The sequence below is a fragment of the Egretta garzetta genome, unplaced genomic scaffold, assembly GCF_000687185.1.
Source record: "Egretta garzetta isolate BGI_Z169 unplaced genomic scaffold, ASM68718v1 scaffold251, whole genome shotgun sequence".
NCBI classification, from domain to species: domain Eukaryota; kingdom Metazoa; phylum Chordata; class Aves; order Pelecaniformes; family Ardeidae; genus Egretta; species Egretta garzetta.
The window spans coordinates 7,376,790-7,388,492 of NW_009258952.1; the positions used below are offsets into that span (position 1 = coordinate 7,376,790).

At 35.7% G+C, this 11,703-nt stretch overlaps 1 protein-coding gene across 1 annotated transcript in view; it reads right to left on the reverse strand.

The window, feature by feature from the left end:
- The window catches only part of PREX2 (phosphatidylinositol-3,4,5-trisphosphate dependent Rac exchange factor 2), a 189,038-nt gene that overhangs the window by 76,262 nt on the left and 101,073 nt on the right, over nucleotides 1-11,703 (reverse strand). The window contains exons 21-24 of the mRNA XM_009634464.2: nucleotides 9,350-9,486; nucleotides 5,996-6,113; nucleotides 4,950-5,134; nucleotides 2,003-2,164 (exon numbers count right to left, since the gene is read on the reverse strand). Of these exons, the coding sequence (XP_009632759.1) occupies nucleotides 2,003-2,164; nucleotides 4,950-5,134; nucleotides 5,996-6,113; nucleotides 9,350-9,486 (602 nt within the window). The remainder of the gene's footprint in view (nucleotides 1-2,002; nucleotides 2,165-4,949; nucleotides 5,135-5,995; nucleotides 6,114-9,349; nucleotides 9,487-11,703) is intronic.

An 11,703-nucleotide genomic window follows, 5' to 3' on the forward strand; every position in this document is an offset into this window, starting at 1 on the left:
GAACAAGATCTGGAAGATTACAAGAAATCCAATTACGGAATTGTTCGAAGGCTGAAGAATGTATAAACAGTTAAGAAGGGCACTAAGGACATTCAACGATGAAAATGTTCCTGCAAGCAGTACATATTTCACATCTCAATCTCCCACACATCCTGCTCCGGAGAGACCAAATGCCTGGCTATGATTTAATCAGGTCATAAGTCAGGCCCAAAATTCTTTTCATATATGTGTTCAGAAACATCTGGGACTCATGGCAGTGCACTTGAGGCCTATTATGAGCAAAATGTTCTGATAATAATAATAGTAGGAACTGCAGAAATCTACAGGGTTTCTATTTATAGAATTCGAACTTTCACAGTGAAACCAGGAGCCAAGCCGGGCTCAGGCGCTCCGAAAGTCTCCTGTAACTATGGTTACCTTTACCTTGCCAAGAAAACGACATATCTATTCCTGAAATTCATTGCATTACTAATTGTCATTAAAAGCTGTATCTGTGAAAATACTGATTTTTGAGCAGATGAGCTTGAAAGTGCAGTCTGTATCAGCAATATCTGTTTCTAGACAGTATAAGCACTATGAAAACTTCCCTGAGGCTGTTCATTTCATAACCAGCATAACACAATAAAATTTCATTTATTGTCTTGGCGTCCTGTAAAAAGACTGTACATCATACATTTTTTGGCTACAGGAAAGGTATGAACAACGTACATGTTACTTGAACTCTAAATACACTATTATTAATGTTAAAACTAATTAATTTGTTTTTTAAAAAAGATACTTTGATTTTTAATCAATTTGAAAACACAGAGGTTTATAATTCAGGCAAACAACAGAGAGATCGGATGTTTGGTAATGCAGTATCAGAATCCTTTTGATGTCTCCTTCTGTGCCTCAACTCAGTTTATTCTATTTCTTGTCAGAAAGCACCTTGAAAAGTCTTTGGAAAGCCGCTTTTTGGCCTTCATCCTACTGAACTAAAGGTTTTCCTTACAGTTTTCCCTCCTTTTCCTTAGAAAAACCAGAAAACATTACCTGTTCTTTTCCATTCAACTTTTAGAACTGTGTGAAGCTTCTACATTGAACCTCCTTTTCCCTTTCTTTTTTTTTTTTCTTTTCAATATTTTGCATATTAACTATCAGAACAGACCAGTTTGTAAATGTCACAACTTAGATCCCCAACTGTGATAAGACAGGGCAGAGCCAGTTCTATGTATCCATTTTAGGCCTACTTCAAACTAGTTCCAAACTCCCAAGAATTAGGTTGTATGGGAGACAAACCAGAAGCCGGGATGAGAAAATAAGTTTGCATTAACAAATTGGCAAATCGTTGATTCATTTATGCCCTGCTTAGCTAAACAACTACAGAGAAACACATTGACAGCAACTAGAGGTCATACTTTGGGTTATTTATTCATTCACATCTCATTAATTTAGATCTCAAGTGTATGAAAGTCAGGACCTTCTCCTTCTTTCCATGCTATAATGTTTTATTAACCCAAGTTAATCTAACAATTTAAAGAGCTATTACTATTAATAGTCATGCTAGAAAAAGTCATACCAATTTGAAGGGCATAAAAGATGAATAAAAGGCTCACAATTTAGTATTTAAAATTAAGATACATTAGAAGGGAAAAAAATTTCTCCTGTTATTGCTTCATTTTTGGTTAACATCTGCAAATTCACTTGAGTATTGGTTTAAGGCATTTACAAGAACGCTGGGCTTTTTGTGGGAAATATGCAGTTGATTGTATCTACAACTGAACACAGCAAGCAAGAACGGATACGATCAACCCAGTGTCTAAAAAAGGGATAATAAAGAGCATGGTTTGAAAACAATTTATGCACTTACTCAGTTTAGGCATTCACGCCTCAAAATAGCTAAACTTTCAGCCATATTTTTGTCACTGCAATAGACATTTTGAAGTTATTCAAACTGTATCTCATTCCCCTGTTTTTCCCTTAACAGACAAATATCAGCAAGCTTAGGACATGTTGGTCATACCTTTTTATAACTAGAGATTCTTCGGTAGATATGCTCAATTTTCTCACTGCAAATGACACTGAATTTACTTTGAAGCTCAGTGGGGATCACTTCATTTAAGGAATTGAGGCTGTTGCAATTCTGCACAAAATGTTCATCACTTCTTGCCAGTGCTTCAAGAATCTACGATAATAAAAACAAGAGCAGTACGTTATGAAATAAGATGACTAAGATAACCCCTTACTGAACCCTTTACTTATCACCCCTTATAATTAAAGCTGAAAAGCCTGATAATCAGTTGCTTTTTAAGATTACAGGCAATGCTGCATAACAATTAATGAAACTTGGGAAGCAAAGAGGTTTCTTTAAATCTATCCCCTGCATAAGTTATACCCATAAGAACTACTTTTATTTGGCTTCTCATGACATTGTCTGATAATGGATTTAATACTAATTTCCTACTAATGTAATCACTATGGCTCCTCTGAAATACATTATCTGCTGTATTTACTTGAACAGCACATATTATGCAAAGCTGATGAATTCATTCATTACTTGTAGCAAATTTTTTGTCTGGCAGCATAAGCAATACTAACACATTGAAAAAGCATACAAGAAAAGCGAGTGCTATCCTCTTGTACATTCTGCATATATAAACAGGAAATAGGGAACAGAATAAGCTGTACTGCCCAGCAAAGACTGAAGTCTTGCTATGATGGAAATAGCACCAGCAAATGATAGCAATAGAAAACTGAAAAAAAAGGGCATGTTGAAGAGATGAGGGCAGTATATAGCCCCCCCCCCTTTTTTTTTTGGAGTTAGAGTTACATTTCAGGCATTAAAATTCACTGTGTTATGGAAATCGGGAGATGCCTATTGCTGGTTGGGTCCAACTCTGAAGATGTGCTTGAAAAACACCCAGAATAACTTTCTAACAAAGGCACTCAAAATCCAGATTAAGGCACCTAAATAAGAAAAGGCTCACAGTTTAGAGATACTCAAAGAAGTCTGGACAAACAACACATACAGTATTAATCCATCATGGGACTCATGTCTGTAATTCACTTCTGCTACAGTTCATTATTATACCATCCACCATCACAGATGTAACAGACAATTTATAAGCTTGACCAAGGCATTCAGAAAAAAATGACAGTTTACAGAAATTTTGGAGGGCAAAATCTGAAGTTTTTAAGGAGTCACATATAAATTAATAGATCCTGCAAGAATTTTTTTCTCAGGTCCCCAGCAGGATGAATTAAGGAATGCCTTTAACTCTTCTGCTACTGTGTTTAATTACTGTATTAGAACACCTCAGTCACTTTGGTCATACTTTTGAGCTTCCTTTATGTCAAGTTTAATAATACAAATTTAAATAATTCAAGTGGGTCTTTTTGCAGCTGTATATTAAAATAAATGCATTCAAAACCAGTAACTTTTGCAGCACAACTTTGGATACCTTCTCATCATAATAATTAACACAAAGATTTGCACAATATAGGAAAGCAGTTCAGGATTACTTCACTCCCCTACTACCTATGATACAGAATAGAGATGTTTACAAATGTAAAGCAACAATAAATACACAGCAAAGAGAAGAAGCAGCATATGGAGAGAAGCATAAGACCCCACTGAATGCACAAAGATGTTAATGTTCAGAGTATTTAAAACCATTTGCAGACAGTTATATTTGATAAAGTGCCACTACAATTTTTATTATTGCCTTTAAGTTAAGTCATTTTTCTATCAGTGGACCTTTTGTAGTCATTTAGACCACTATCACTTGATACAAACTTTATATTATTCTAACATAGTCACATTGCATCTCCTTATTGTTTTTTAATCATTTTGAAATCTTTAATTAGCTAAATACTTAATTAAACACTAAGGGTGATGACACCACATTATTTAAGGCCAGAATCAGTGTGCTGGAAGTACTTCTTTTCTTTACTCCATATACAACAATGGAAAAATATTTCTTAAGCAGTTAGGAAACAATACCTTAAACATTTTATATGAAATTTTAATGACAAGAATTAACATCCTTCAGGCCAATGACTCAAAGCAATGACTAGACCAGCTCTAGCAAATCTTGTGATGTTGGTGCAAGAAGTTATTCCTCTGTCTGTCAACCTGACCTGCTCCAAAGTGAAGTCAGGGAAAAGAAACACATGCCCATGCCTCAGTCATTTCAGTAAAAGATCAGTACTTTAGTTTACACTTCTGATGGCAATACATCAATACAGTCCCCAAAAGTTTGGGCTTTTGTTATTAAGTGTACTTTGTTAGCATGCATATGTGTGTGAAACTTAGAAGAGCTATATACTACATTATTTGTCAATCTGACCCAGATAATACCAGATTATATATATTAAAAAAAAAAAATCACATCCCATTCATAGCAATCACAGATTTTACCACTTGGAAATATTCACAATATAAAAACTCCAAAGTAAACTCTAAAGTTGCACTTGTTTTTTTGCTTCCTCTGTGATTTTGCCAATGTGTGCACCTGTACATTCACAGCTTTATTTTACTTTCAGGCACAGAAACGACAGATGTTGTGCTACTCCCTCTACTGAAACAAATTTTAAAAGTTGCACAGGCAATTCTGATGAGATTAAATAACTTCTGGAAACTACAGCCTACCTTCACCAAGTTTTGATACTTCAGTGAGTCTTTGACTTTCAAGTTTTATTTGATACTTAAGAAAAAAGGGAGAGGGGCAGGAGGAAAGGAAGACTTTAAAGTTCTTTAACATTTTTTCAGTTTAGAGGCTCAACTCATAACCGCACCATAACTTAGTTTGCTTCCTGAGTACACAGTCATCCTCCAAATGTCAGAGGGATAAAGATGACCAAATATAAGATATGAAATCAAATAATATAATCCTAAGAATAAGCAAAAGACAGATGTTGCTCCATTGGTATTAAGCATAGTGAGGATTAATATATACAGTGCTTCATACCTTTGCAGTCAAGCTGAAAAATCCCTTTGGTTCAATCATTTTTTCTAACACGTGGCACTTTATTCCAGCTGTGCTGTCATACTCATAAACCACTCCATACTCCAGATGAACATTGTCAACAGTCAGGCTCACATGATCTTTCTTCCCATCAATTATTGCCATAGTGTTAAATTTATCAATTACCTCTAGAATAAAGAAAACAATACAAATTGGTTGAGCAGGGTTGGCCATTAAACAAACTAGAAAGGACATAGGCAAACATTCTAGAAAGAGGTATGCTCTGACCATTCTATTTAAAAACGTTCATCAAAAAACCCAGCTACCAGCTGAATGATTTAAAAATCAGAACACCAGTAGGTTTATGGATGCTAAAATACTAGACTGGTAAGGAGGCATGACCAGACAAGTCACAGAAGTGTCTTAAAGGGGACTAATTCAATTTAATTTATAATCCAGAGTCATAAAAAAGCAACAACAACAACAACAAAAAAAAGGGAGAACTGGGAACTTCTAAATAAATTAGAAGAAAATGACCATGAAAAGTGTCAACATTCAGAAATGAAACGACAATATCAGCATTTAGCCAGAGAACATAAATACAGTTCACATGTTAACTGTCTCTTTAATTACCATCATGCACATGAATGCAGATTTATCTAAATGTTAATTGCCTGAAAATAATCTGAAGGATAGCTGATTCGTTATTTCTCATGCAGTAGTGACTAACTCATCCAATTTAGCCTTAAATGATTACTAGGGTGAAAATAAATCAGGTAATTCCTAGGATCACGTATCCTATGAATGAAAAGTGAACAGATTTTCCCTAAAGTGTTCACAGAAGCTTCTTCTTGAAATGGGAAATATAATAATTTTCAGAGAACAGCATGTTACATTTATGTCTTTAGAATACATAAAAAAGCAAATCATTATGTAAAACACATCTTACGGTCTCCTTGCAATTTCCTCTCTGAAAACAACACTGCCTATATTTTCCTTGCTACTACACCAATGTTCTGAGCAACAAAATCAAAACAAGCATCACATACCTTCCACTTTGCAGTCAAAGGCATCTCCTCCATCATCTCCAGAGGGTTTGGTGTTCGTTTTCTGAAGATCTTCCTGTGCACTTTCAATGCTGTTGTAAACCCACTGTATAGAATCTTGCTAAAAAACAACGAAAAAAAGACAGCTAGGAAAAGCTGTGCAAGTGCAATTGATAGCAACTTATTTCACTGCTCTCAAACATGAAGTAGTTGCTTTAATTCCCTGATTATTATCAGCTTTATTGCCTTCTGAGGTCTAAGTTAAAAATATTTTGAAAATTACAGAGAATTTTGGCTTTGTCTACAACCATCTGAAACATTTTGTCAGCTTATTTGTTTCAGAGTATACTGTCATGAGATAGTATGAAATCTGTGGCAGCATGACATCCATCAGTTTCATGTCTCTGCCAAAAATAATTTAAGACATTTCAAATCAAACTGCAGATTGAAAAATATTTGAGACAAGAAATTGTGAAAAAATAAAGAGAACTGATTTTTGCCTTGCTAAATCTGCTGCGCATCCACAACCTGCTGGCAAATATTACAGAATACCAACCAAAGATCCAGAATGTCCAGTTAATCTATCACCCATGTGTCACTGGCAAGAAGAATATACACTACAGCCTTTGTTACTTGTATTTGCCTTTACTACAGTTACTTTAGTAGATGTTCTCTATTTTTCCTCCAGATTAGCAAAACCCCCAAAAAGGACAGAATCACAGGCCCCAAAAGTCAAGCATCTTTTGTGACTGAGGGATACGTGAACACAGGAATGGTGGCTTGGTCATAAAGCCTATGAAGAAGCCACGTTTATGCCTCACATCTTGTTCTCCCCCCTCACTTACTCAGCCACATGCCCATCTCATCTTTGTGGAAGGCCCTATGAAGCATGGTATCTCCAGACTACCCTTCTCTTCCCCTTAAACTTCAAAAGAAGCTCTCCGTCTCCAACAGCGAGAGCAGAATAAATGACTAATGACTAATCTGAATTCATAGACTTTAAAGAAGTTTACGGAGAAATTTAAAGTGAAGCAAGGATAGCAAAAGTTTATTCTGAACGTTACAATTTTCACACAAAATGCCAAGTACATCCAACTATGCCTTGCTAATATACAATATTCAGCCGCTATCTTTGTCCCATTAATCATAAACAACTAAATATTTGTGTGATTAAGGTACTATTTCTTTCCAAGTTTCCCAGATTCATCCATGCCTTACTTTCCACTCAATGGTGCTGAAATATTTTAATAAGGAATCTTAATTTTCAGAGCTCTCTGTTGATTGTTGAAAGACACCTGTGCACAAGCTGATCGACAGAAACACTTCTGAAACCCGCATTTCTTTGCAGGTACACCTGAAAGCTTGCTCCTTATTTATAGAATCTTACAGGTTTGCTTGGCAGCATTAAGACTGCCATGCCAATCTGTAATAGGAGATTTACATCATGTCAAAGGGTTCCTTCATTATTTGAACTTAATATGGCCTAATGGAAGGATTAACTTAAACTGGAAGTCCCTCTTTCGTAAGTTAACACAAGACATAATGCAATATGGTTGGGAGCAATGTTCTCCAAAAGCATTATAGAGGCACAAACTAAGCATAAATCTGTCACATCATGATTAGTATCACTGCAAATAAATTGTACGTAATTCCAGAAAGTAAAATCTGCTTTCAATTATCTTTATCCAGACAAGACACAAAGAATATAAACATCGTCCAACAGAAGTTACACAGTTATTCACACTGCAAGAATCTGAAATGAAACGACACACTCCAGACAAGCAGGGAGACTCTTCACCCTAAGTGGAATATACAGGAAACTGAAAAAGATCCCCTTTCAATTACGCAATTGCCAACCACAGGAGAGACTGCAACATTTGTGTTAATTAAATGATAGGCTAATGCACTGTACTTAGAAAATAGGAGAAATCCATAGTCATCTTCCAAATAATTAAAACCCCAAATTTCTGAATAGGAAATGAAATTTTAGCTGTCTTGACACCAGTGGGAATACTGCCATTTATTTCAGTCTAGACAGTTCTCCCATAGCATTTGATAGCACTACATCCTGAATGAAGTGTTTCTTGTCAGTCTGGGGGATTTTAGTTATTTGCAATTTGCTGAATTATGATCAGCTACTTTTTTAGATTGAAATAAATACTCTCTATAGGAAAACCAGTTATGTACTCCAACATACTACACAAATGGATAAAAAAAACAGGGCAATTTTGCACGTCAAGGCATTCATGTCAGCCTACATTAATCAATCCTCTTTGGATGTCACTAATCTCTATAGGAACTCCACACTTACACACAGAGAGAACACACCTGCTATAAAGAATTTAATTTATCTTTTATTCTAGCCAGTTTTGCTATTAGTGCACAAAGCACCCTCTCTTTACTAGAGTGCATCTTCCTTTAAAGAACAGATCAAGCTTGATCTTGATGTGCTATGTAACAACTTCAATTCTGTATTAGAGTTTGAACACAAACAACCAGACAAACATTTTCATAAATTTGCATACACAGTTCTAACTCACTCTTACTTATAATTCTTAGCTCATATCTATGCAGTAGGTGTGGGAGAAGGATTTCACTCTTGATTTTAATTGGATTTTTCTTCTCAATTAACATGCACTGGAAGAGTTTGTGAAGTTAATTAATGATATCAGTTCATAGTTTATGAAAAATTTGCAGAGACTTGAAAAAATTACATTATAGAATCCAGCTGGTTTTGGTTTTATTCCTTAAATTTGTGCCTTGGAAGCCTTATATTTTCTTCTATACTAATGTGAAAAAGATAACAAAAATTGCATGCTTACATTAAAAAAAGTGAAATTTTGCATCCTTCAATGTATGTTTATTCCCAAGATTGGAATGCAATGGGAACACAGAGACTTTTATATATGGAATATGTGCACTCTGCTCTCTATGTGCTGAAGTGTTACAAAATTCTGGAAGACTACCAGTTTTTTGCATTGCCTTCTCATGCTGCTGAGCAGCCAGCAAGCTGTGTAAATCCCTCTCCATCATGATGAGAACATTCCTCGTAATGCTTTCTGCATATAACTGCAGAAACACTTGATATAATCCTAAAAAATACCATATAAAAATTAGCTATAAGCTTAGATTTATTTCAGTGTAGAAATTAAATAGACCTTGAAGATAAGCAATATATTGAGAAGTCTTCAGCTTTTGTAATTCAACTAGCTTCCCTTCACTTTTATCCACCACTCCTTTCCCCACATCACACTCAAACACAACAGATACATGGACAGAGATAAACACCACACTGTTGACTTTGACCAAAAAAAAAAATTTAGAAGAAAATCTGCAAGGGTACCCAGTGAGACATACCTGCATTGGCCGCCTGTACTTCCTGCACGCCGTGACATGAGCAATAACGCTTGCATGAGTCTCTTTGCTGACATTAATTCCATTCACTTTGATGATGCATTGGCCAGGGTGGAGACCTGCTGCAGCTGCCACTGTTCCTATAAAAAACCAACAACAGTTAACAGACTTCTTTTCCTAAACATCTCCTTTAAAGCTTGCAGTCCAAAAGCCTAATTTTTTAATCAGCATCTGCTCTCACTGATTCTTACATACTTTCCCTGACCACAGGGTGCTTCTGCAGTCAACTGGACTCCAAGAAAATGGAGTTCCCCAGCAGATGATTCCATAAAAAGAGACCAGACTATTTTCTAAATGCTACTTCATAAAACAAATGCTGATTAGTAATATGAAAATGTGGAAAAATTGTCTTAAAGGATTTTAAAAGGATAAAAAGGCTTTAGCTTGAAACTCACTAATTATAACTTAGACCACTTTTATTTGGAATTCTTTTATATGCCCCAAGCTTATGAGCTTCTTGACTACTTCAGGTGTCTCTATTTTACATACCAAGCAGAAGCTTTCTGACAATTCATAAAGAAGTATTAGAGCATACTAGAGTTTCTTGCTAAACATTAAGACATTTCAGAAGGATGTTGTTCTTATTTTAATCTTTTTACCAACTCATTTATAACATAGTGCCTTACAGCTTTAATCAAAATACCCAAAGATAATCAAGTAGGAGATGTGAAATTTAATTATTTTGAGGGGGAGAAAAAATATTCTCTTTGAGCAACATAAAATACATGGTTTGGCGATTTATTTTCACAACGGAATAACCACCTTGGGGAAATCTTGAATAGGTGCTACAAAAATAGCAGCTGTCTCCAGGTCTTTTCAGTGTGACTCAAGCCCACTCCTGAAAGACAGCCTGCTGGACTATGACCTTAGTTCCAGCTACCTGAACGTTCGCCTCCTTATGTCTCTCTTGATACTGCCACAAAGGTGCCAAGGAAGTCAAAATCTATTGCCTAGAGACCGCAAGGCTGAGCTGCAGAAGCTAGCTGCTATGGAAGAAAAGGCTAGACTGAATCTGCAGGGCTGACAAATAGAAAAGCTGTATCATGACTTGTCAGCTGAGCATCTTTGACAAGGAAATAACTTTAAAAGTATACCTGGATTTCCCTTATTTTAGGTACTATCAGGTTAGACGATAGCTGCATTTAAAATCTAATATCAAAGAAAGTTTTTGGAAATGAGACCACTACCAGCTATTGTAATCCCCCCCAAAAAAGGATTTAAAAACAAACATTTAAATAGGCCTTATTAAATATCTCTCTCGAAAAAAAAATCTCTTCAAAAAAACCTAAGGTCCCAATTCAGCAAAGTATTTAAGCATATGCTTAAAATCTTTCAGGTTTAGCAAACCACACAAGCAAGCACTTACATACTGTTGAGGCTAATTGGAATAAAGTATGTGCTTAATGAATAAGGATAGGCAGTTGAATTGAGATCCAGGTGCAGAAATAATTATCACATCAGCTCAACAGTCTGTAGTTTATTAGACTTTCTCTTGAAAATCTAATTTCTGGCACCGCAGCCTAGAAAAAAAAACAGTCATCGAGCTCTGTTCAAATCTGGCTGCTTTGCAGATCAGTTCATTTTAAATTCCTCAATTACAAAGGGAGGAGGGGGGAAAAAAAGACACAACTGCCCCACAATAGATGAAAATACAGTGTTTGTTGGCTCCACCATTAACAACATGCAACAGCAACAAAGAATGCTTCAACTTCTTTTATCGCCAGTGCAGCAGTCAGGAACATACTGAGTTAGCAATGGCAAGCATTTGACAAACACATCACAAAATGGACAAAACAGTGTTTAGAGGAGCCATCTGCAACCACTAAGACAGACTAGGTCACTAGCACCCTTGGAAAGATTTGTGAAAAGTGCATTTTCTGTAAAATGTTTTCACAACATTGCAGAACCATTTGGCCACCTAACAAATTAACGCTCAGGAACTGAGTGGTTCCCAACACCCATTCACTGGAGAAGGTGATTTTGCATCCATCAGCTATTCCTTAGTCTGTAAAGAATGCATGGCCTTAACTGAACTTTCCTACATTTGTATAAATACTGAAGAAAAAAAAACAAAAGACAGAAAATCTATCCAAAGCTTACAAAGTATAAGATCACAAAATAATCTTATTTGGTTTTATTTAATATTGTTTGGGTTTGTTTTTTTTTTGGGGGGGGGGGGGAGGGAAAGGAATATCTCTGGATAAATGCAGAGGTGTCTCTTTATCTATTTTAAAAATCAATAAAAGCTCCACCGGTGCAATTATTCATCAAATGCTCCAACACGTGGGAATAAATGA